The 27,750-nt window shown below is 43.1% G+C and overlaps 1 protein-coding gene across 1 annotated transcript in view; it reads left to right on the top strand.

Moving 5' to 3' along the window:
• Window positions 1-27,750, top strand: part of LOC126183541 (uncharacterized) — a 452,784-nt gene that overhangs the window by 292,530 nt on the left and 132,504 nt on the right. The window contains exon 7 of the mRNA XM_049925611.1: window positions 25,277-25,509. Coding sequence (XP_049781568.1) covers window positions 25,277-25,509 — 233 coding nt within the window. The remainder of the gene's footprint in view (window positions 1-25,276; window positions 25,510-27,750) is intronic.

Genomic DNA, 27,750 nt, shown 5'->3' with positions numbered 1-27,750 from the left:
GGAAAGCCCCTGGAAATGATAAAATAGCAAATTACTGGCTAAAGAAGTTCACCTCAACACATTCACATCTAACTATATTATTTAACAGTTACATTGCAGACCCATACACATTCCCTGATACACTTGCACATGGAATAACCTATCTGAAACCTAAAGATCAAGCAGACACAGCAAACCCAGCTAAATATCGCCCCATAACATGCCTACCAACAATATACAAAATATTAACTTCAGTCATCACACAGAAATTAATGACACATACAACACAGAACAAAATTATAAATGAAGAACAAAAAGGCTGCTGCAAAGGAGCATGAGGATGTAAAGAGCAACTGATAATAGATACAGAGGTGACATATCAAGCGAAAACTAAACAAAGGTCCCTACACTACGCATACATTGATTACAAAAACCATTTGATAGTGTACCCCACTCATGGTTACTACAGATATTGGAAATATACAAAGTAGATCCTAAATTGATACAGTTTCTAAACACAGTAATGAAAAACTGGAAAACCACACTTAATATCCAAACAAATTCAGATAACATCACATCACAGCCAATACAGATTAAGCGTGGAATATACCAAGGAGACTCATTAAGTCCTTTCTGGTTCTGTCTTGCTCTGAACCCACTATCCAACATGCTAAATAATACAACTTATGGATACAATATTACTGGAACATACCCACACAAAATCACACATTTGCTATACATGGATGATCTAAAACTACTGACAGCAACAAATCAACAACTCAACCAATTACTAAAGATAACAGAAGTATTCAGCAATGATATAAAAATGTCTTTTGGAACAGACAAATGTAAGAAAAATAGCATAGTCAAGGGCAAACACACTAAACAAGAAGATTACATATTGGATAACCACAGCGACTGCATAGAAGCGATGGAAAAAACAGATGCCTATAAATACCTAGGATACAGACAAAAAATAGGAATAGATCATACAAATATTAAAGAAGAACTAATAGAAAAATATAGACAAAGACTAACAAAAATACTGAAAACAGAATTGACAGCAAGAAACAAGACAAAAGCTATAAATACTTACGCTATACCAGTATTGACCTACTCATTTGGAGTAGTGAAATGGAGTGACACAGACCTAGAAGCACTCAATACACTTACACGATCACAATGCCACAAATATAGAATACATCACATACATTCAGCAACAGAAAGATTCACATTAAGCAGAAAGGAAGGTGGAAGGGGATTTATAGATATAAAAAACCTACATTATGGACAGGTAGACAATTTAAGAAAATTCTTTCTAGAACGAGCAGAAACTAGCAAAATACACAAAGCAATCACTCATATAAATACATCAGCTACACCATTGCAATTTCATAACCACTTCTACAACCCTTTAGATCACATAACATCAACAGATACAAAGAAAGTAAATTGGAAAAAGAAAACACTACACGGCAAGCACCCGTATCATCTAACACAGCCACACATAGATCAAGACGCATCCAACACATGGCTAAGAAACGGCAATATATACAGTGAGACGGAAGGATTCATGATCGCAATACAGGATCAAACAATAAACACCAGATATTACAGCAAGCATATTATTAAAGATCCCAATACCACAACAGATAAATGCAGACTTTGCAAACAACAAATAGAAACAGTAGATCACATCACAAGCGGATGTACAATACTAGCAAATACAGAATACCCCAGAAGACATGACAATGTAGCAAAAATAATACATCAACAACTTGCCATAAAACATAAACTAATAAAACAACACGTTCCCACATACAAGTACACACCACAAAATGTACTGGAGAATGATGAATACAAATTATACTGGAACAGAACGATTATAACAGATAAAACAACACCACATAACAAGCCTGACATCATACTCACCAATAAAAAGAAGAAATTAACACAACTAATTGAAATATCCATACCCAACACAACAAATATACAGAAGAAAACAGGAGAAAAAATTGAAAAATACATCCAACTGGCTGAGGAAGTAAAGGACATGTGGCATCAGGATAAAGTCGACATTATCCCAATTATACTATCAACTACAGGAGTCATACCTCACAATATCCACCAGTACATCAATGCAATACAGCTACATCCAAACATATATATACAACTACAAAAATCTGTAATTATTGATACATGTTCAATTACCCGAAAGTTCCTAAATGCAATATAACATATACCATACAGTTACAAGGAAGTCACGCTTGACCGAGGTCCGCGTCACGTTCCATTTTTAACCAGACTTAAGTCTGAGAAAAAAAAGTCAATAATAATAATAATGAAGACTGTAACTATTCTCCAGAGAACTGTCTTCTGACTGGGTGTTGTGTGATGTCCTTAGGTTAGTTAGGTTTAAGTAGTTCTAAGTTCTAGGGGACTGATGACCATAGCTGTTAAGTCCCATAGTGCTCAGAGCCATTTGAACCATTTTGAACTGACTTCCTAGATGTCATAAGGTGATTGACCAAAGCGTGGGAAGAGATTCTGACCTTAGTACTTGCAAGGTCTTAAAAAATTCTTTTAGATCATGGAAGTGGACATTTAAACTTTGAATCCACATGTGAAACCAAAGTTAAATATGGAAATGATAATATTGGTTTGTTACGCGAAAGTGTACCAGACAGTGAGTATGTTGATGCAGAGGACATCACAGAATGGATATTTGATTTTGATTTATTACCTCATGAATGGTGGAGTCCAAAGTATTGAAGAGCTCCAGTCATAGTAAATTTTGATGGTGTTAGGACAGCAACCAGCCACAAATTTACTTTCAGTTCCTTTATTCAAAGGGTACCGTTACCGGTTTCGAATTGTTGTGATTCATCCTCAGACGGTTTACATGCTTTCTTTATGACAGATTAATCGTCCTAAAATATAAATAATATATAATTACAAACACGTCACACACAGATGGTTACGTTACAGATTTCCATTGCACGTGACTTACGTGAAACGTTGGTTTTGAGTGTTTGTTTTCATAACATTCGTCCAACAGATATGAATACATTCCCACTGCATTCTTATTGTTGCACACGTAAATTGTTCTCACTGAACACTTTAGGTTTATCACTGAGAAGATTTCTACCACGTACCCCATGTTTTGATACATACAAAGAACTTACAAACATATGAGTATCAAAGATGCTATGATATATTGTAACATTTGACGATGATGTCCTATGTTTGGAAAGGATCATATATTCATTTACGCAACTGTAATGCCTTTTATAGAGGTACAGAGACATAATTTTTGAGTTGATATTGTTAAATTAATTATAAAGTTTAAAACTTATATATATATATATATATATATATATATATATATATATATATATATCACGTGGGAAAAATATATCTAAAAACAAAGATGATGTCACTTACCAAACAAAAGCACTGGCAAGGCGATAGACACACAAACATACACACAAAATTCAAGCTTTTGCAACCAATGGTTGCTTCATCAGGAAAGAGGGAAGGAGAGGGAAAGACGAAAGGATGTGGGTTTTAAGGGAGAGGGTAAGGAGTCATTCCAATCCCGGGAGCGGAAAGACTTACCTTAGCGAAAAAAGGACAGATATACACTCGCACACACACCCATATGGGTGTGGTAGGATATGGGTGTGTGTGCGAGTGTATACCTGTCCTTTTTTCGCTAAGGTAAGTCTTTCCGCTCCCGGGATTGGAATGATTCCTTACCCTCTCCCTTAAAACCCACATCCTTTCGTCTTTCCCTCTCCTTCCCTCTTTCCTGATGAAGCAACCGTTGGTTGCGAAAGCTTGAATTTTGTGTGTGTGTTTGTGTTTGTTTGTGTGTCTATTGACCTGCCAGTGCTTTTGTTTGGCAAGTCACATCATCTTTTTTTTTATGGGGGTTGGAAAATAATTTATGGAAATTTTTCAGGACAGGGGTGTTAGCTAACTGCTTGTTCATTAAGGATATAGGCTGGGGTGCTGTTTTTGTGTGTGTGTGTGTGTGTGTGTGTGTGTGTGTGTGTGTGTGTGTGTATTTCTATTTCTTCTAATATATTCATAGTGGCTCCTTTTTTTGCAAGATGTAAAATTTTTAAGTTGTCCTCAATGTTTCCCACTGAATGGTTTTCTTCAGCAATATGGGCTGCAAGTGCTGATTTGTTCAAGTTACCAAGTCTTACAGCATGAATATGTTCTTTGTATCTAATTTCAAAACTTCTGCCTGTCTGTCCAATGTAGAATTTTGGGCATGTATCACATTTGAGTTTGTATATTCCTGATTTACGGTAGGCACTCTTGGAGGTATTTACATCATGATTACTTTTTGTCGTAATTTATTATTTGTGGAAAAGCTGATTGTGATATTTTTCTTTTTAAATAAGTTTGCTGTTTGGTATGAAAGTGGGGCTATGTATGGGAGAGTAGCATATTTAGGTTTGGCTTCTGTGGCACACTGATTTGGCTTGAAGTGACTGCTGTGAAGTGGATCTGTGGTTTTTGTCTGCATTCTGCTGTGGAGTTTTTCTATTATTGTGGGTTTATATCAATTTGTGTGAGCAACTGTTTTAATTATATTGATTTCATTTTGTTGGTCTGTGTCACTACAGAAGATATGTTGTTGATACAATCTTATTTTTTGATGGTACAAGCAATGAAATAGATAAATTAGCAGCAGATCCAAGCAAAATGCACAAAAATATTAAATTCACAGTTGAACATGAAACTAATAAAAGCATTAACTTTTTTGACCTGAAAATTTGCAATAGTAGCAATAAATATCAATTTAGTATTTACAGAAAACCTACCACCACAGATGTCAGTATTGACAACTCATCTTGCCACCCTGCCAACAAAAAATGGCATATTTCAGAATGATGCTACTCTGAATTAAAAAAGTACCGATGAGTGTCACATACTAACAAAATGAAATCAATATAATTAAAACAGTTGCTCATAAAAATTGATATAAACCCACAATAATAGAAAAGCTCCACAGCAAAATGCAGACAAAAACCACAGATCCACTTCACAGTAATCACCTCAAGCCAAATCAATGTGCCACAGAAGCCAAACCTAAATATGCTACTCTCCCATACATAGGCCCACTTTCATACCAAATAGCAAACTTATTTAAAAAGAAAAATATCACAATCAGCTTTTCCACAAATAATAAATTACGACGAAAAGTAATCCATGATGTAAATACATTCTACATTGGACAGACAGGCAGAAGTTTTGAAATTAGACACAAAGAACATATTGATGCTTTAAGACTTGGTAACTTGAACAAATCAGCATTTGCAGCCCATATTGCTGAAGAAAACCATTCAGTGGGAAACATTGAGGACAACTTAAAAATTTTGCATCTCGCAGAAAAAGGAGCCACTATGAATATATTAGAAGAAATAAAAATACACACACACACACACACACACACACACACACAAACAGCAGCCCAGACTATATCCTTAATGAACAAACAGTTAGCTAACACCCCTGTCCTGAAACATTTCCAAAAATTATTTTCCAACCTCCAAAGCAAATAATATTACTACGCCTATCTGCAGATCAAGTAGCAAATTTATATGTTACTATAATTCTCATGATGCTAAATGTAATTAAATAAAATACTATTTTATATATATTATAAAGTTTTAAACTTTATAATTAATTTAACAATATCAACTCAAAAATTATGTCTCTCTACCACTGTAAAAGGCATTACAGTTGCGTAAATGAATATATGATCCTTTCCAAACATAGGACACCATCGTCAAATGTAACGATATATCATAGCATCTTTGATACAGCCTATGTTTGTAAGCTCTTCGTATGTATCAAAACATGGGGTACATGGTAGAAATCTTCTCACAATCAGTGACAAACCTAAAGTGTTCAGTGAGAACAATTTACGTGTGCAACAATAAGAATGCAGTGGTAATGTATTCACATCTCTTGGACCAATGTTATGAAAACAAACACTCCAAACCGACGTTTCACGTAAGTCACATGCAACGAAAATCTGTAACGTAACCATCTGTGTGTGGCGTGTTTACAATTATGTATTATTTATATTTTAGGACAATTAATCTGTAAAAAAACACACCACATGTCATAAGAAAGCGTGCAAACCGTCTGAGGATGAATTACAGCGATTCGAAACCGAAACGGTACCCTTTGAATAAAGGAACTGAAAGTAAATTTGTGGCTGGTTGCTGTCCTAACACCATCAACATTTGTCTTCAAACAGCAGCCATGGTCTCCATCATGTCATCATATGACAAAATTGCATAGTAAATTTGTTTCCTTATTTGAATTTACAACTATGAATGTAGCCTGTTTCGTAAATTCTTGAAATGCCATATCTGTGGGAAATTGCCCCTTCACTGCAATCTCATGTTTGCTGTCAATGAACAGCAAACTTCAAAAGTCTGTTAACTTTGGCTTTCCTAACTTTTGGTATGCCTAAAGGTTAACAATTGAAATTGATGACCCTATGTCTGTTTGAAAATTGATTGCAACTTTGTTAATGCAAATAGTTACAGGTAGCAATTTGTTATTGCCAGCAAAAATGACATTCTCCTGGTGTTTTGTCCGTGAAAGTTTTTATATTTGCACTTGTTTGTTATGCTGTTAACCTTTGCCATACACTCGAGTGTCTGCTGTTATTATCAGTTGTGCTTCATTTTGCACCCATCAGCAATATGTCTGGTCTTTTCACAGTAATTACAATGTGCGTTGTGACTGGAACAATCATCCCTTTTGTGGTTTATGCCACAGTGAGAACAAGATTGTAATTTGGTATTTCTGTACTTGCTTCTGAATGTTTCAGATGAGTAGCGTGCGTGCCCAGTGATTTTTGGATTTGGCCCTGCTGTTTTTCTTGGCCGTGCTGGCTGTTGAGATGTAATGAATATGTCGGCATTGATACGCTGTATTCCTTTAGCAGATAAGTGTGTTTGTTCATATGTCCAAATCTATTGCAAACAATGTTGTGAAGATTGGTTTGCTAGACGAAGCAGGTCCTTTTTTAATTTGTCATGGGAGTGCACGATAAGCATGTCACAGATGAGTGAATCTGAATGAGATTTCTTACATTGATAATTTTCACAGTGAAATTCACATTTGCAGTTCAGGAACCTGTGATTGACTAATCCTTTCTTTATAGAATTAATTGGACTCTTGAGAAATTAGAAAAAAAATCTGTGTCTAACAGCAGCGACGTGATCTTGTGAACTAAAATGCATCACAAGCATTTCTGTAATGTCAGAACCGGAGGGAGTCACTGGTACACAAATAGACGAAATCACTGGAGGTAGTTGTTCCAGGACTCAACTTTCCGATCAAATGGCGGAAAGGGTGTCAGCAGCAGCTTGAATTTCAGTGGTTGTTTTTGTTGGCTGTTGTCCTTGTGTTCTTCACACTGGTCCAAGTGCACCACATAGAACCCATGAGTTGCAGGTAGTTATTGTGATAAGTTTAGGATTGGCAGTAGGACAAATTCCAGTTAGGCCATGTCTGAGAAATATGCTCAGAACAGGCTACAGATTCACAAAAATGTTCCAGAAAGGAAAGTGATTAGATGCTACATCTACATCTACATCTACATCTACATACATACTCCGCAATCCACCATACGGTGTGTGGCAGAGGGTACCTCATACCACAACTGGCATCTTCCCTCCCTGTTCCACTCCCAAACAGCACGAGGGAAAAAGGACTGCCTATATGCCTCTGTACAAGCCCTAATCTCTCTTACCTTATCTTTGTGGTCTTTCCGCGAAATGTAAGTTGGCGGCAGTAAAATTGTACTGCAGTCAGCCCTAAACGCTGGTTCTCTAAATTTCCTCAGTAGCGATTCACAAAAAGAACACCTCCTTTCCTCTAGAGACTCCCACCCGAGTTCCTGAAGCATTTCCGTAACACTCGTGTGATGATCAAACCTACCAGTAACAAATCTAGCTGCCCACCTCTAAATTGCTTCTATGTCCTCCCTCAATCCGACCTGAGAGGGATCCCAAACGCTCGAGCAGTACTCAAGAATAAGTCGTATTAGTGTTTTATAAGTGGTCTCCTTCACAGATGAACCACATCTTCCCAAAATTCTACCAATGAACCAAAGACGACTATCCGCCTTCCCCACAACTGCCATAACATGCTTGTCCCACTTCATATCACTCTGCAATGTTACGCCCAAATATTTAATCAATGTGACTGGATCAGGCACTACACTACTAATGGAGTATTCAAACATTACAGGATTCTTTTTCCTATTCATCTGCATTAATTTACATACATCTGCGAGTAGCCAGATACTGGTGTGTGTGTGTGTGTGTGTGTGTGTGTGTGTGTGTGTGTGTGTGTGTGTGTGTGTGTGCACCCAGAAAGTGGTCAAGACACAGGGCAGAAGAACTGCTTGCACAGTAGAATATGATACTAAACTAAACACTGCTGAATGATGGTGGAGAAGACACAGACTAGTGCAAGCCCAAAGCAGCCTATGCAGCAACAAGATGCAAAGCAAAAACCATCACCATGCATTGGACTGTTCTCTGCGAGGCTGGAGTGTGGCATGAATAATGTCACCAATGGCTTGTGATTGGTAATTGGAGAGAACTTTGTTCCAAGGTAGAAGTGAAATATTTTAATGCCAAATGCCTCCATTTTGATCTGGGCATACTTTGCTGAGTAGGAATCAGTGTCTTGTATGTGTGTGCTGTAGGCTGTTCAGAGCCATCACCATTTCTGTGCACCAAGACTGCCCCAGTGCCATAGGCGGACACGTCAGCTGCCACAACCAGAGGGCGACTGGGAGAGAACACCGTGAGGCAAGGGGTAGATTTCAGCATGGTTTTCAATTGGGTAAAACCTTGGGAGCATGCAGGGGTCCAGTTGTGAGGCACACATTTTTATGTGCAATTTGGGGTGCATGAGGTAAAAAAAATGCGGCAACATTCTGATTAGTGGACCTGGTTCCCTCTGTGGGGAGCCAATGCCCCAAATTCTCCACTTCTGGCTGAGAAGGCTGCGCTTCTCCAAACAACAGTGCAGGTCTGCATCCCACAGGACTATAAAAAGGGTGCGGAGGTTTTGCAAATGCTCCTGGCAGGAGGGTCCTGTAACAATGAGATTGGCTCTCATAACAGTTATGTCATCCAAGTAATTCACACATGCCAGAATATTCTGTTTCAGCTGTTCCAGAAGCCTTTGAAAAACTATGGGCACTTAGGCAATTCCAAAGGGGAGGTGCTTGTATATAATCCAAAAGGTGTTTTAATGACAGCAGTGTTCTGGGATTCCTGATCTGAGTGTAACTGGACTTAAACATTGCCGTGTTTGACCTTGGGGTAGTATTGCCCTCCAGTAAGTTTGCTGAGCTGGTCTTCTGGCTGGAGGGTAGGATATGGGATATAGGACAAGTTGGGCATTGATAGTAGCCTTGCAATCTCCTGAATCTCCTAATAGTCAGAGAGAACCATTGGGCACTCTGATGATGTCTAATGGTGGTACATGTACTTGACTTCACTGGCTGAATAACCCCAGCAGCCTGGAGAACCCCTCCCTCTATTGGGCTCACCACTCTTTGTTGAGTTCGTGATTGGCTACCACAGGGCCCCAGCCTTTGCAGCATCTTTTCACTTCCATGCTGCATGTCTGTCCTCTTGCTATTTTTCCCCTTCCTTGGGGAATGTGTCTGGGGTGTTATTGGGAATGTTTTGCATTGTCTGTCGCTGACGTAAGAATGGTCACACCACTGTTTATCGTTCTCTTTTCCTTTCTTTGTTTACCTTCTCCTATCCTTCCTCCACTTTGGTGTTTGAGGTTCCTCTTTTCCTTCTTCCTCCCTGTGCACTCCTGAAGGCCAGGCCATGCATCTGACACATAACAGGTGACTGGGTAATGCATAATTACCAGCCCCTGGTTGACAGGTAGGGTTTGCCTGTACCCCCTGGTTCAGGCCAGGTCCGGCGAGGGATGACTGCCTGAGCTGCTACTTTCCCAAGTTGCTGATTGGTCCCACTGTCAGGTGTTCAGTAGGTGTGACCTGAGGTGTGTGTGAACAATCACCTAAGGTGGGTGCGCCCGCTTGTGAAGGGGGCCCCCAAGTTGGAAGGAGTGTACCATTGGAGACGCTGGCAATCATGGGGGATTATCTTCCAATGAGCCACTCGTCTTCACAGTCAACATCTACGAAATGTTAACGGAATGATGCTAAAGATTCAAAGACCCTTCCAGCTGCACCATGGTTTCACGTACTGAAGATGGTCAGCCCTTTTGCAACGGTAAATCTGTTCATTATTCAGAAAGGTGTTGATGCAGTTTGGCACTGTGAAATCCTGCTCTCGTTTATGGAATGGCACTTTGCTGTTGGAGACTACTTCTAATTCTCAAGCACAACACCTGCTTGCCGCTACGCTTCTCCATGGCTATCCTGTTCGTATCGAGGCCCATAGAACTCTGAATTCCTCCCATGGTGTTATTTACACTAGGCTGCTCGATGGTCTGACCCAGGCCAAAATCCAAACATACCTCTCTGGTCAGGGTGTCATTGCCAGCCATCGGATGATGAAAAAGGTAGATTCCTTCGTAGTGCCCACACGCACTCTATTTCTCACCTTTGATAGTGTGATGCTTCCGTCAAAGATCAAATCAGGTTATGGAGGTGTTGACCGTACATTCCGACCGCGATACACTGCTACCAATGTCATTGTTTCAACCACACTCAAATGTCTTCGTGATACCCGGCAAAATGTGTAACCTGTGGTGAGGATCTGCATGAGGGCAATTGTCCGCCTCCTCCTCCTCCCCGCTGTATCAACTGCAATGGCGACCATGCCGCCTCCTCTCGCGATTGTCCCATGTATCTTGATGAGTGGGCTGTTCGGGAAATCCGGGTAAAAGAAAAAGTCCCTTACCCGGTCACTTGCGAGTTATTGGCTAGTTGTAAACCCTGCATTCTACTGTCTGGCACTTACAGTACTGTTCTTGCTACGTCTCGCTCCATGAAGGACACGGCCACACAGACATGCGACCTCAGGTTCAGCTCCGAGGTTGTGAAGAAATTGCCCAGTGTCAAAGTAGCATCACTGTCCCCTCATTCAGCTGTGCAACAAGCCATCAAACTTTCACCTCTAGGGGCAGAGTCACCAGCTACATAATCAGTAGGCCGGGAAGGACAGGAGGAGTACTCCCCTGAAGATTTCTTCTGTCCCTCCAGCCAACGAACATCTGAGTCTTTCTCTCATAACCAGAAAGGCTCAAAGAAGTCCAACAAAGGCAAATGATCTTCTCCTTAGCCAACTCGAAGATCCTCTTCAGTGGTGTCGCCACATGATACCTTCGCCTGGCCGGCCTTTGTGTCACCAGTGGACACCACCAACCGTCCCCCCAGGGGGTCCACAACTCTTTTGTGGATACGTGCGTAGCGAGCATGGGACCCCGAGCTAATGTGGCCTTCCTTCCTTTCCGGGCTGCATACCTTCCCTTTCCGCATCCTTCCCCATCCCCATCCCCCATCTTTGCCCCTCCGCCCCTCACCTCTCGCTCTTTCCTTCCCTTTCTCCCCATCTGGGAGTATGGTTTGTGCCTACGTCCGGAGACGGACACTCAAAAATGTAACGTATTCTTCGCCTTCTTTGCTTGTCTGTCTTCTTCCTTCCTTTGTCCTTCTCTTTTCCTTACCTCTTCTCTTTACCCTTTTCTCCGCTGCGGCGTTTGAGACCTCTCTTCTTTCCTTTCCTTTCTCTTTCTTCCTCCCTGTGCGTGTCTGAAGGCCTACCCACGCATTTTGTGCATAGCCGGTGACGGGGTAACGCGTAATTCCCCGCCCCGGGTAGACAGGTAGGACACGTACGTACCCCCTGGTAACGGCCAGGCCCAGGGAGGGGTGATTACCCGAGCTGATACCTTCCAAAAGTGCCGATTGGTCCCTCCGTCCGTTTGTCGGGAGGTGTGAACAATCACCTAAGGCGGGAGTGCCCTCAGAGAGGGCTCCCACAAGGGAGGAGTGCACCATCGGAGACGCCGGTAATCATGGGGGATTCTTCCGCAATGGTTTCCTCACCTTCCACTATGTCTGCTCACAAGCGTAAGTATACTGAGTCTCAGCCACAGACGGTTCTTCCATCGTTGCCACAGTTCCTTGTTGTTTCTCGGTCTGACGAAGGTCACGACTTCTCCACGGTCAACCCTTTCATTATTCAGAAAGGTGTCGATGCAATTGCAGGTCCTGTAAAGTCTTGTTCCAGATTACGGAATGGCATCTTGTTGTTAGAAACAGTCAGTGCCCTCTAGGCACAAAAATTGCTGCGTACTTCACTGCTCCACACCTTCCCAGTTCGGGTTGAAGCGCACCGTACTTTAAATTCCTCGCGTAGAGTCGTTTATACACGCTCCCTCGATGGATTGTCTGATGAAGAAATTCAGCACTACCTGTCTGACCAGGGCGTAACGGCTGTTCATAGAGTTATGAAAAGGGTTGACACGAACATCATTCCAACCCGCACTGTCTTCTTGACATTTGACAAAGTTCAACTTCCATCGAAAATCAAAGCAGGCTATGAGATAATTTCCGTTCGCCCTTACGTCCCAAACCCTACGCGTTGCTATCGGTGTCAGTGGTTCAATCACACCAGCCAGTCCTGTTCCAATCCGGCCAAATGTGTTACGTGTGGCAAGGATGCCCATGAGGGTGCTTGTCCACCTCCATCCCCTCGCTGCATCAACTGTATGGGTGACCACGCTGCCTCCTCGTCCTTTTTTAAGGACGAAAAGCTCATCCAGGAAATCAGAGTGAAGGAAAAGGTGTCGACCTTTGCTGCTTGAAAATTATTCGGCAGTCGTCAGCCCACCGTGCCTCAGACAGGAAAATACAGCACTGTCCTTGCTTCTCCTCGGCCAACAAAGGAGGCGGCCACGCAGACTTGCGACCTCACCTTTAGTGCCACGGTCGTCAGATCGGCCAGCGCAAAGATCGCCCGTTCAACCCCACCACTTTCGCCTGCCCTCTCTATGGCTCACCCTTCATCGGGTTCTGCTAAATCTCGAGCCCAAAAGTCAGACACCAAGACTTCGAAAAAAGAGCATACACGTGAAGATTTTTTACGTACCCCAACTTCACAACCATCGGTTCCTCCTTCATCTAAACATCATAATTCCAAGAACGCTACAAAGACACCCAGTTCATCTCCTTCTCTGCCAAGGCGTGTCCCATCTACAGCACCACCTGGCGGAAATCGCCCTCGGCCGTCTTCTGTGTCGCTGAGGCGCACTGCTGGCGGCCGATCAACTGGCCGATCGCTGGTGGCAGGAGCTGCTCCTGAACAACCTATGGATCAGGATCTTCTGCCTTCGGCTGAATGCCATTCCATGCTGTCGGTCGCAAGCTCTGAGCAGTCGTTGAGTTGACCGCAACCTTGGTCACAATCCTCCATTTTCTGTTCACCCTATGTCCATTATCCACTGGAATATCCGCGGCATTCGAGCCAATCGAGATGAATTGTCGATTCTCTTACGATCCTAGTCACCGGTCATCTTCTGTCTTCAGGAAACAAAACTGCGTCCCATTGACCGCTTTGTTCTCCCTCATTTTCAGTCCATCCGATATGATCTCCCCTGTGTTGAAGGCACTCCAGCACATGAAGGACTCATGATTCTTCTCCATGATACTCTCCATTATCACCCAATTCACTTAAACACTTCCTTCCAAGCTGTCGCCGTTCGTCTTTCCCTTTCTGGATACACGTTTTCTCTTTGTACTGTATACATTCCATCGTCCACACCAATGGCACGAGCTGATCTCCTTCATCTTCTTGGTCAGCTTCCACCCCCCTATTTGCTGGTTGGGGACTTCAATGCCCACCACCCGCTTTGGGGATCTCCTCATCCTTGTCCACGTGGCTCACTATTGCTAGAAGTCTTCCACCAAGTGGATCTAGTTTGCCTCAACACTGGGGTCCCTACATTTTTGTCTGCCTCCACGACAAATTTATCTCATTTGGACCTTGCGGTCGGTACTGTTCCGCTAGCTCGGCGCTTCAAATGGTTCGCCCTTGATGATACATTCTCGAGTGACCACTTTCCATGTGTCCTTAGACTGCAGCCTCAACTGCCATATATGCGCCCGAGACGCTGGAAGTTTGCCCAGGCCGACTGGCCCCTTTTTGGTCTCTAGCGACATTCGATGACCGTCACTTTCCCAGCGTCGACGATGAGGTCACACACATTACCGACGTCATTCTTACAGCTGCGGAACGTTCAATACCACGCACCTCCGAATTGCCCCGGCGGCCCCCAATTCCTTGGTGGAACGAGGCATGCCGTGATGCAATACGTGAGCGGCGACGTGCTCTCTGCATTTTCCGCCACCATCCTACTTTGGCCAACTGTATCCGCTATAAGCAGTTCCGAGCGCGATGCCGTCATGTCATCCGCGATAGCAAGAAGGCAAGCTGGAAATTCTTTATTAGCTCATTTAACACCTTCACTCTCTCCTCGGAAGTTTGCAGTCGGCTTCGAAGGTTCTCAGGCGCGCCTAGTTTCTCCCCGGTCTCTGGGCTCGCTGTCGCGCATGATACATTAGTGGACCCCGTCGCAATTTCTAACTCATTGGGTCAGCACTTTGCTGAGATTTCGAGCTCTTCAAATTACCCACCAGCGTTTCTCCCGAAGAAACGTGCAGCGGAAGTGCGACATCTTGCTTTCTCCTCTCAAAATCGCGAAAGCTACAATACTGTTTTCTCCATGCGGGAACTCCAGCATGCACTCTCTTCTTCTCGCTCCTCCGCCCCAGGATCGGATGGTATCCACGTCCAAATGTTGCTGCAATTATCAACCCATAGTCTGCGTTACCTCCTTCGCCTTTATAATCGAATTTGGACCAACAGTACTTTTCCCAGGCGATGGCGGGAAGCTATCGTCGTTCCTGTTCCGAAACCTGGAAAGGACAAACATCTCCCCTCTAGCTATCGCCCCATTTCTCTCACGAGTAGTGTCTGTAAGGTTTTGGAGCGTATGGTGAATTACCATTTAGCTTGGTGGCTGGAATACCGCAGTCTTTTAACACCTGCCCAATGCGGATTCCGAAAGCATCGTTCTGCAGTTGACTATCTTGTTGCTCTCTCCACTTATATCATGAATAATTTTCTCCGGAAACGCCAAACAGTAGCAATATTTTTTGATCTGGAGAGAGCATACGATACCTGTTGGAGGACAGGTATCCTCCGCATACTGTTCTCTTGGGGCTTTCGAGGTCGGCTGCCCCTTTTTCTTCGCGAATTTATGGCAGAGCGCACATTTAGAGTACGGGTGAACACTACTCTCTCCCGTAATTTCTCCCAAGAAAACGGGGTACCCCAGGGCTCCGTGCTGAGTGTTGTACTGTTTACCATTGCCATCAATCCAATTATGGATTGTCTCCTTCCTGATGTCTCGGGCTCCCTCTTTGTGGACGATTTTGCGATCTACTACAGCTCTCAACGGACCAGCCTTCTTGAACGACGTCTTCAAGGATGTCTCGATCACCTCCACTCTTGGAGCATCGACACCGGCTTCCGTTTTTCTCCCAGTAAGACCGTTTGTGTTAATTTTTGGCGACGTAAGGAGTTTCTTCCGCCCTCCTTACATCTAGGTCCTCTCAACCTTCCGTTTTCTGACGTCGCTAAATTCTTGGGTCTTATGTTTGACAGAAAACTATGCTGGTCCTCCCACGTTTCCTATCTTTCGGCTCGCTGTCTGCGATCCCTCAACACCCTCCGTGTCCTGAATGGTACCTCCTGGGGAGCGGACCGAGTGGTCCTTCTCCGCCTCTATCGCGCCTTAGTGCGCTCGAAATTGGACTACGGAAGCTTAGTCTACTCCTCTGCTCGGCCGTCTATTCTTCGGCGTCTCGACTCTATCCACCACCGTGGATTACGTTTAGTGTCTGGAGCTTTTTACACCAGCCCTGTGGAAAGCCTTTATGCTGAGACTGCTGAACCTCCGCTGTCCAATCGGCGAGCAGTCCTTCTGAGTCGTTATGCAAGCCATCTGTCTTCCATGCCTGCTAATCCAGCCCATGACATTTATTTCGACGCATCCTTTGATGTAGGGTATGCAGGCCGCCCCTCCTCCCTACTACCACCGGGAGTCCGCTTTCGACAACTGCTCCATTCTCTTTCCTTCCGCTTTCCTAAAACCTTCTTGACAACTTGGCATACAGCACCGCCTTGGCTCCGTCCCCGGATCTGCCTGCTCCGAGACCTTTGTCGATTTCCCAAGGATGGTACCAGTTCACTTGTTTATCGTCGGGCATTTGCTGCTCTGTGCACAAATGACGGACGCCACATTTATTCACACCGACGGCTCGAAAACATCGTTAGGTGTAGGGAGTGCCTATATTGTTGGCGACACCCCAAATCACTTTCGGCTTCCCGACCAGTGTTCGGTTTATACTGCGAAGCTTTACGCTGTTCTCCAGGCTGTCCACTACATCCGCCGCCATCGGCGGATACGGTACGTTATCTGCTCAGATTCTCTCAGCTCTCTCCTCAGTCTCCAAGCTCTTTACCCTGTGCACCCTCTGGTCCACCGGATTCAGGACTGTCTGCGCTTGCTCCAGCTGGGGGGCATCTCGGTGGCGTTCCTCTGGCTCCCGGGGCATGTTGGTATCTGCGGGAATGAGGCGGCCGATATTGCAGCCAAGGCTGCAGTCTCTCTTCTTCGGCCAGCAATTCAATCGATTCCTGTTGCCGATCTCCGGAGCGTTTTATGTCGTCGTGTTGTTCATTTATGGCACGCGCATTGGTCGACACTTCCCCAAAATAAATTGCGGGATGTGAAAACTCTTCCTTGTGCTTGGACCTCTTCCACCCGAACGCGTCGTCGGGAGGAGGTAATTTTAACTAGACTCCGCATAGGGCACTGTCTTTTTAGCCATCGACATCTTTTAAGCGGCGATCCTCCCCCACTCTGTCCCCACTGCTCTCAGCTGTGGACAGTAAGACACCTTTTAATTGACTGCCCCTATTTTAATCCGTTACGCGCCCGTCTACAGCTGTTGCCTGATATATCGTCAATTTTAGCAGATGACACGCGCTTGGCCGATCGCGTTCTAGAGTTCATTCATGCCAGTGAAATGACGTCAGTCATTTGAAGTTTTTTTGGGACAACCAACCCCCTTCTGTAGTGGATTTTTAAGCCTTCCTTCTGCTTTTAGTTTCTCCAATTTTATGACTTTCGTTCCCATTGCTGCTGGTTTCCGTTTTCGGTTCTTTACTGCTTCCTAAGTCACAGACCGGGCGCTAATGACCATAGCAGTTTTGCGCCCTAAAAAAAAAAAAAAATAAAAAAATAAAAAACACCAACCGTTTTTGTATGTTGGACTCTGCAGACCGACAACACAAGAAAGCCGATGCTTCTGTGGACCTCATGGAGCAGGATCCTCCTGCCTCTGTGCCCTGTAGTAATGAGTCTTCGCAAGCTGGCACACAGCAGCCGCTGAGGTGACACTCCTTCATTTTTTCCTCATCATGATTCTCTTGCAATGGAACGTTCGCACCCAAAGAGGACTTACAGCTGCTTTTAGAATTGCAGTGTTCCCATGTACTCTGCATTCAGGTAACAAAATTGCATCCTCATGACCGCTTTGAGCTTTCGTATTTCTTCCCAGTCCGTTTTGACTTTCCCCCTGAGGTTGGCATTCCATCTCAAGGGGGAGTCACGCTGCTCATACAGGATGACGTTCATAGTCAACCCATCTCCCTGACTACCCATCTCAAGCTGTTGCAGTTCGCCTTGTCCTTTCTCACCTGACGTTTTCTGTTTGCACCATTTACATCCCTTTGTCATTTGATGTCACCCAGGCAGACTTCCTCCAGCTTATTGGGCAGCTACCTCGCCCAGTTCTGGTGCTCAACGACCTTAATGCACACCATCCCCTTTGAGGCTCTCTCAGGGCCTGTCAGAGAGAGGCCTTTTTGGCTGACCTTCACAATCAACTCAACCTCTTCTGCCTTAACACAGGAGCATCCACATTCCTTTCCGACTCCTTGCACACCTATTTGCATTTGGACCTATCATTCTGCACTGCCCAGCTTGCCCATCGTCTTGAGTGGTTCGTTCTTTCTGACAGCTACTCGAGCGACCATTTCCCGTATGCTATCTGTTTGCTGACTCCTACCCCACCTGCATGCACACCCAAATGGCAGCATAACAAGGCTGACTGGTGGCTTTACTCCTCCTTGGTGACCTTTGACAAACATGATTTCTCCAGTTGTGATTACCAGAGGGACTATCTTACAAACGTTATCCTTACCACTGCAGAATGTTCCGTTCCCCGCACTTCCTCTTTACCATGCTGTGTCCAGGTTCCTTGGTGGACTGAGCCATGCCACGATGCAATTCCGCATTTATAACCATCATCCTATGATGGCAAGCTGCATTAATTATAAACAGATGGGTGCACAGTGCCATCACATTATTCGGGACAGCAAAAAAAGCTAGCTGGATTTCATTCACTAGTTCTTTTAACAGTTCCACTCCCTCCTCTCAGACAATGTCATCATGGACCCTATTGCTATCTCCAACACCTTGGGCCACCATGTTGCAGAAATTTTGAGCTCTTCACTGTATCATCCAGTCTCCCTCTATCGGAAACAAGGAGAGGAGGCTCAGGTCATATCCTTTTCTTTTCAGAATCATGAGTGCTGCAATCAGTCTTTACTCTGAGGGAGATAGATCATGCTCTCACTTCATCCCCCCCCCCCCCCTTCCAGGGCCAGACGCTGTTCACATTCAGGTGTTTCAGCATCTTTCTCTTGTGGGCAAGCACTTTCTGCTTAACACATACAACTGCATCTGGACAGAGGGCAAATTTCCCAGATGCTGGCATGAAGCCACTGTCGTACCCATACCTAAGTCCAGTAAGGACAGACAACTTCCTTCTAGCTACTATGCCATCTCTCGCCAGCTGTGTTCACAAGATGATGAAACATATGATTCATGCCCGGCTAGCATTGTGGCTAAAGTCTCGCAATTTACTAACCACTGCACACTGTGGATTTTGAGCGCGCTGTTTTGTAGTTGACCATCTCATCACTTTGTCCACACATGTCATGAATCATTTTCTGTGGAAATGGGAATAAGCTCCAAGTTGTTAAGCCTGTCCCAGCAGCTTGGACAACCTCCTCTTGGCTCTCCCGCCTTGGGGAGGTCATTTTAACTAGGTTGTGCATTGGGCACTGCCTTTTTAGCCATCATCATTTGTTAAGTAGCACTCCCCCACCACTTCGTACACATTGTGTCCAAGTTTTAACTGTGCACCATTTCCTGACAGAATTCCCATTTTTTAACCGTTTACAGCCCCACTTGGGTTTGCTGTCTGAGTTATCGGCCGTTTTAGCAAATGACGTGTGGGGTGTCGACTGTATTTCACTTTATATCCGTCATAGCAATATGGTGAAGGCCATTTAAATTTTAGTTCTGGATCTCTGTTTCTTTATGGTGTATTTTATAGACCTTCCTCCACGCCCCTGCTTCTAGCTGTCTTCTCTTACGTCTATGGGGATTGATGTGCAGTCATTTTTTAACTCCTCACTGTCTTTGTGTTCTGCGGTTTTGACATAGGCGTGTATGACCCTAGTGGTTTTTGCACCCTAAAACAAAACAAACAAACAAACAAGCCAGGAGATGATATAGCTTCTGATTCACATCAGCATGTTAGGCAGCTAGCATTCGTCTGGCATCCTAAAAATGAGGCATTGTGCCCTGCCAAAGGGCAATGTGCACCTGAAAGATTGAGGTACACACCATATCTGGCTAAAATATAGTTGCAAATTCAATGCAGAGAGTGTCCAGTTTCTGGAATGGGACTGGGGTTGGTGTGACCTGGACTTAATCAGAGAGAGAAAATACAAACAACATTAATTTGTCAAGGCTGGCAGGTGGTCAGTGACATGTAATATGTTGCATAACACATTTGTAGGCTGCAATGACTGGGTTCTGCCCACAAAGAGGAATAGAACTGTCCTCATAGGCCACCAAATGCCATGAGGTTGGGGACAACTCAAGTGAGACCATTTGTACATATGTCACCTGATTTATCAAAGAAACAGTAGTTCTGTATCCACATGAAAATTAACATCCTGGTGAGAAATGTGAAGTGTGAGAAACAGTGTCCACATGAAGGGGTCACTCAGGGGAACTGCTGACTACAGCACATGTAGGGTGTCCTGGTGCGCTCATGGGGCGGATGGGAGCAGGTTGCACAGCTTCAACACACAGAGTGGAAATGTCCCTCTTTACCACAGCATGTGCCGGATTCCCACCGATCTAGGCAGTCTGCTTGGGAGTGAGTGGAGAAATGTTACAGGTATGAGTGGAGCAGTCCCCATGAGCATCGACTAAGGCAACCAGAGGATCAGGTACAATAAGATGTTGGACTTGAGATGTAGGTGCGAAAACTGTGGTGGTGCATTAACCACTGGAACTTCTGGCCTCCCCATGAATAGTTCATTAGCAGCCTATGCAATTTTAAACAAGTGTGCAATGCGCAAGATGTCTTTCACTGCCTACAAAGCCTTGCAGCCTTGATCAGTGCAAGTTAAATTGTACTTTCAGCGGAGACCTTGCAAGTCAGTGATAGTCCAGGCTGTTAGTGGTGAGACTCAAGCCTGGAGGCAACCACATGATATCTATGGGAACGGATGTCTCCTGAAAGGAGAGCATGATGGGGTCAGACTGAGGAGCTGTTTTTTGTAGGATAAAAAACATGAGTCAGGTGATGCCCATGACAGAAATAATGATTGCTGCAATGAATTATCCCTGACTTGAAACGCCAAGTAATGTTGCTTCAGTAAATACAAATGTGTGTCCCATTCCTCTGTAGCGTTATCAAAAGGCAGAAATGATGAACATATTTAGGCGTCAATTGCAGGGGCAGGGGGTTACTGAAGCCTGAAGAATGAAGCCTGATGCAATGGAGGATAGTGACCTTGTGAGCTCAGAGTTTGTCTGCCTGCAGTAGAAGTGCCTCTCAAACAGGTCTGTATGTAGCTGCTGCTGTTGCATCAGCTGCTGCTTTTGCTCTAGCAGGCAAGCTAATTTAGTATCCGTGCTACCAAACAAATTTTTTTCCTTGTCGCCTATGCTATATTCGCAAGTAGCCATCTATCAACACACTCGTCTGTACTCAGTAGAGAAATGGATGAAGCCACAAGGTGGAAGGCTGCATGTGGAAAAGAACATGATATCAAGCAGTAGCTGTGCTAAATATGGCTAATAGCAGACAGGACACAGGCCGGGACAGGCCCATAGCAACCTCTGCAGTAATGAGGTGCAAAGCAAAAACCTTCACCACCACGATGTCAACAGACCAAGAACAAAGAGATAGACAATCTGAAATATGATCGGAGAGGAGGAGGAAGTGCCTAGCGAAATTTTCATCAAATAGGCCATAGTACAGCGATGATAGTAACTGACAATATCAGATGCAATTACAGAACTGAGTGACTGTTTGCTGGGTAGCATTATTCATACTGACTGCAAGGAACACTACTGGCCGGTGTATTACATGTGAGATGAGTGGTGTGCTCACTGTGCAGGTACGGCACTAATTCGATACTGTGCCCTCTAATGGCCATTGAGGTCGATTTCCTCTGGCTGGTATTCACCTTCCATGGCGCCAAATACTAGATTAGCAGTCCTAGAATGTACTGTGAACAGAATATTTTAAACCATGCTGTGTTGCCACAAAAATCGAGCCAAAGAATCAGGCTCTGTAAGTTTAAGTAAAAATAAAACCTGTCCTGGTTAGTAACATTTCTCTTTTTGACCAGTATTGTTTCATTTAATTCATCACCTAATGTTGTTGAGAATGTTGTGGGTTTGCATTGACATCAACAATTTCCAGTTTTTCTCATCGCCAAATGTTGATATTGGTGAAAAATTGTCAGCGTCTTTAAAGTTTGTCCATATCGCCAAAACGTTGACTGGTGAAAATTGTCGTCGCTTTTTAAAGTTTGCCTTCATCACCAAAGTATGTGAATGTAGTAACTGAATGCTACTATTAATTCAGTCCAAATATCCATGGTAACAGAAAATGGTCTACCAGCTATGGTTACATAATGGTGGCTGATTTGCGCAGTTGCAAAGAAACACTTCTTCAATAGGGCGGCACTCTAGGAAAGGTGTGGCAACATGATAAAAAAATAGCAAATACCATTCATTAACAGTATGTTACAAAATGGTACTGACCTTCAATACAGTTTGATGCATGGCACTTGATGTTATATACATAATGCAATGATATCTAATTAACTTTGTTGTCTCTTGGCAGTCTATAATTCATCACTATAACTGTGTTTAATGGAACAGACACTCTGGAACGTTTAAAGTTCTCCATAAATAGCGAGTGCCAAGTCAGAGGTAGTCTTCAGAATACTTCACTGAGCTGACTGCAGGCACTGAAGTGAACTGTCTAATTGCTGGTGTGGAACTGTCAGTGTGTCTGCAGCGTGTCATGTTTTGAGCATGTTAGCGGAAGAATTTCCATCTCCTCCAGAAGCAAATTAGTGAGTAGTTGACAGCTTTCCTTACTAGCTGCTGTCCACTCTATCGGCAGTTGAGTATGACGCATTGGAGGAAGTGGCGCCGAAGCAGGAAGATGTCTTTGTTTGTGAGTGCTATCTGGAGGCTGCTGCATGGAGCTGAGACATGCCAGTCGAGTGGTTGTGTCTGTGTGGTTGCGCCATCTCGTAGTATTTGTTGTGTACCTCTTGGCTGACACACAACACTTACGTGATAGTAAATAGTTTTCCCACAACCAGAATCCCACTGCATTCTTCATTTATTAATAGCTCTTCCACTTCATCATCATCATCATCATCATCATCATCACATGATTCTACAACTGTTACTATTGACAGTCACTCCCTTATAACCTCTAACTACTATCTGATTTGGCCAAACACTGGACCTTTTGGAGGATCCTAACACAAATTGTATTATCAGTATCATAACAGTAATGGTTGTATGAAAACTACAGTGAAAAAAGATTAGTACAAATAATTTCACATGTGGCATGAAGGTCAATAAAATATTAAAGCATTTTTCAATTAAAGATTTTATCAGTTGCAAATATTTCTTATGCTAAATTTTGTAAAATAAATGTCCGCCTGCTTAGCTGACTGGTAACGTGTTTGCCTACCAAGGAGCGGGCCCGGATTCAATTCCCGGCTGGGTTGGAGATTTTCTCTGTTCGTGGACTGGGTATTGTGTTGTCATCATCATCCTTTCATCATCATCATCACTGACACACAAGTCACCCAATGTGGCATTGACTGAAATAAGGCTTTCAACCGGCAGCTGAACTTCCCCATATGGGACCTCCCGGCCAACAATGCCACACAATCATTTCATTTCATTTTTGTAGAATAAATTACATGAATAATTAAAGTTATTATACATACATTTTCATTGAAAATGAATTGGAATTTGAACTCTCCATAATAATGCTAATTCTCATAACATATTTTCAGCATACTACACAAAAACAAATAGTGTTTAAATGCCTACTGAAGACTAGTAAATTGAAAATTGTTTACATTATGGCCAGCCAGATACATTATTCTGTAGAATTCTATTGAAGTACTCCCATTTGTAGGCTACTTATTATTCATAGTGCCACTATGCAGTGATTAGCACAAGTTGAAAATTAAGACATAGCTGCAAAAATATGTTTACATAATTAAATTACAGTGTATCATGACGTTTAGTAATCAGATGTATCATACACTACATTCGGTGAATCTTGCTCTGTTAGATTACAAATTAAAGACATTTATTGATGATTACATCCTGTAGAGCTACTAGATTGTGAAGATGCCAGTTGCTATGTTATGTTTCATCTGCTGTTTGCAATAGTTCCAGGTATTTTCTGTGGAATTAAGACTGGATGGTTTAGCAGGCCATTTGATGTGTGATAAGGTACCTGAATGCTTATTAAACTGGGCATTTATGTATACAGCCCTGTCAACACAGATGTTGTTAACTTGGCAAAGCGCAGAATGTCCACAGCATACTTATGCTGAAGATGTGAAACAAAGGACAATATCTGGTCATCAAGAATTTTAACATATGCATCCAAGTTTGTGTTCACGGTAACCTGAATGAGTGGGCCAAAGTCATGACATGAAAACTGCACACACCCTAGACATCATAGAGCCAGACCTCCACACATTGCCATTAAATGCTTTATTCAGCTTTTGGCGCACTTGGTGACTTGCGCTATGTGAACAGAGGCAAAATTGCACCTTCTGCAGACATATTACATTCTTCCAGGCAACTCTGTCCTGTTTCTGTGTTATTTGACACACTGAAGACATGCAGATTTCTGTGCCACTGTGAGCAGTGGCTTTTTGTGTAGAAGCAGTCCTCAAATGCTCATTACTAGCAGTTCCCTTCACAGAGTTTGCTTGGAAACAAGTTGAGATTGACCTGCATTCACTGACAGCAGCAATTCATGTCAGGTTTTAAACTGATTGTCATTGAAAAGGGATGACACTGGTATCTAGCCACTGCCAGTTAGGCCCTTTTTCCAACCACTATTCTTGGGTGGCTGTGAGTGATACACCGTTCCATCTAGAAATGCTGGACAGTTTGCTTTGATATATTAGCAAATAAGACAATTTCATTCACAGTGTGGGTACGGGTATGTTCAGCCACAGTAGCTCCTTTCTGTACAGCTTCACATTGACCTTTCTTAAATTACTGATTCCATACAATCGACTGGCATATACACAACACATCACTGCCATGACTTAAGTTATTGATGAAAGCTCACTTGGTCACCTGGTGCCAGTTCAAACACTGTCAACAGCACTCCAGAGGGACTACTGTGCTCTTTTTTAAGGGATGATAATATTTTCTTCAGAGAGTGTATATTGTAATTTTGTTGTCAGTTATGCAGCAGAATTAAGATCAACTGCAACAACTGCTTACAACTTACTCAATTTCAAATTATTGTATGCTGTTCATTTTTTGTTTCAAGATATTACTGTAGAACTGACATCATGAAATCGTTCAGTACCATTGAAATAAAGCCATTGAATATTTGCATAAAGTGTGGTAGAGTGATTATTCAGTTAAAGTTGTTTAAACTATCAAACTAAAGCTTCTGGAATCTTCAGTGTTATTGCAAACTACACCACTTATTTCATATGTAGTTTTAAATGGGTCTTTGTGTCTTATTTGAGATTTTAATAATAAATTCATCATTATTGTGTTTCAGCAAAATTTCAGAAAGACCTTGGTGGATTCTGTTGTTTTTGCAAGAGTGCTGTGCCTAGTGGTAGCCTGGGAAAGTACTGTGTGCGCTTCGGATTTGACATCAGGCAATTCTGTCGCAGTACATGTCTTGAAGAATTCAAGAAAGGACTTAAAGTTTGTAGTTATTGTCAGAAGGATATATCAGGTGGATCTGAAGGTTTCTTGGCTCCTGTTGGTGACCGAGGTCAATTTAAGGTAATTTTTGTCTGTCCTTTGATGTTTGTTTAGATTTTTCTCTATAGCAGCTTGTTGTTCATTATTTTCTAAGTATAATTATGATAAAAGTGCAGCTTGTACTTTTAATATATTATCTCCTGTTTTTTAATTAGTTCATTACATGCCATATAAAGCATTTTCCACTTTAAAGATGTTTTTTTTACTTAAAAAATTATTTTAACGCCATTGCTGCAATTCCCTAAATCCAAAGCCCTACCTTAAGAATAGCTTCCATGATGGACTACAAATTTCCTGGTACTACATGCTATAGTGGTTGTCCCTGGGGCATGTTATCATCTAGTTTGTTGAGTTACTAGTACTCAGTTAGCCATCCTGCTTTTCCTATACCTTCCTCCCTGTTACAAGTTTAAGATAATGAGAAGAATGAAGCAGCTTATCACATCCCAGGTAGCTAATGTAGGATCTGTGAAACAGTTGTTGCCTGTTATTTGTCCTCTGGCAGGCGTACCAGTACTGAAGATCAGGAGGGAAGAAAATCGTGAACAATTAGGATGCTTATTTAGTTTCAATGAAGCATTTCATTACTGGGGAAAAAGTAATATAATCTTACACATGACTCATATAACCTTTACAGCTGTGCACCTGCTGTACTTCTTTCACTGTGATGTACAGGAAATTAAGTCCTTACTATACACAAAATGTAAGTTACGCTCCCGTTGGCCAACTAGCATTATTACAAACTTATTTTTTTTTTCATGTCTTGTGAAGCAGTCCTTGCGTGTTCATAAATGTTTTCCTTCAGTCAGTCTAGATGTACATTTATGCTCTGCAAACCTTCTTACAGTGTGTAGTGGGGGAGGGGGAGGTGTACTTTGTGTGCAAGTGCCACTTCACTTCCCCCTTTACCTTTTCTAGTCGCATATGGTTCATGGGAAGAGCGATCACCAGCAAACATCCCTGTGGGGTTGAATCTCTCTAATTTTATCTTCATGGCTTTTCATGAAATACACGTAGGAGGAAGCAATATATTGGTTGACACTCTAGGAGTGTACGTTCTTGGAACTTTCAACACTAGATGATGGAGGTGGCGCAGTGGTTAGACACTGGACTCGCATTCAGGAGGACGACGGTTCAATCCCGCGTCCGGCCATCCTGATTTAGGTTTTCCGTGATTTCCCTAAATCACTCCAGGCAAATGCCGGGATGGTTCCTCTGAAAGGGCACGGCCGACTTCCTTCCCCATCCTTCCCTAATCCGATGAGACCGATGACCACGTTGTCTGGTCTCCTTCCCCAAACAACCAACCAACTAGATGATGATAACGTCTTTCATGCAGCGTCTGCCACTGGACCTGCCTGAACATCTCCCTGACACTGTCTTATTTACTAAATGAAACTGGGTGCTCGTCTTTGCATCTTCTCCATTTCCTCTATGTGATGGACTACTTTTCCTGAGGATTCTTCCAATGGGTCTCTGTCTGGCATCTGCCTTACTCTCTCGTGACTTTCTCCCTCCGCTCTCCCCATTTATTCTGCATTGAGGCTGACTTATGATATTATTTGATTGCCTAAAACCAAAAAATGGCTGCAAAATTATTGGACACTCGCACATCTCAGTCATTTAATTTCTTTGCACTTAAATGGGGCTTTGGCAGACCAGGGAATAAATTTTCTCTGGAATCAACAATGTTGTAGCCTAAGCTTTGAAATAAATAAAAATGAAGGAACTTTAGGGTTTGATGCGTTGCCACATTCCTTGAAGAGGCGGCGAATTAAATATAAGCCAAATCAAGTGGAGAGTTTTATAGTGCTACTTCAGTACAAACAAAAACTGGAATGCATAGAAAAATCAAAATATTTAGACAGCACAGTAAAGGTGGTAAACAAAAATGACTGGAAAGGTGCAGAAGGGAGCCCAGCCTCCCAAACCTCTCTGTTCCCAAAAAGTAAATTATTTAAAGGAAAAAGTGGTACCTTTAATACGAGGGCAGTTCAATAAGTAATGCAACACATTTTTTTTCTGAAACAGGGGTTGTTTTATTCAGCATTGAAATACACCAGGTTATTCCCCAATCTTTTAGCTACACAACACTATTTTTCAACGTAATCTCCATTCAATGCTACGGCCTTACGCCACCTTGAAATGAGGGCCTGTATGCCTGCACAGTACCATTCCACTGGTCGATGTCGGAGCCAATGTCGTACTGCATCAATAACTTCTTCAACATCCACGTAGTGCCTCCCACGGATAGCGTCCTTC

Source organism: Schistocerca cancellata, chromosome 4 (genome assembly GCF_023864275.1).
Source record: "Schistocerca cancellata isolate TAMUIC-IGC-003103 chromosome 4, iqSchCanc2.1, whole genome shotgun sequence".
Lineage (NCBI taxonomy): Eukaryota > Metazoa > Arthropoda > Insecta > Orthoptera > Acrididae > Schistocerca > Schistocerca cancellata.
Note: the sequence above shows the minus strand (reverse complement) of the source record. Positions and strands in the feature narration are given on the sequence as shown.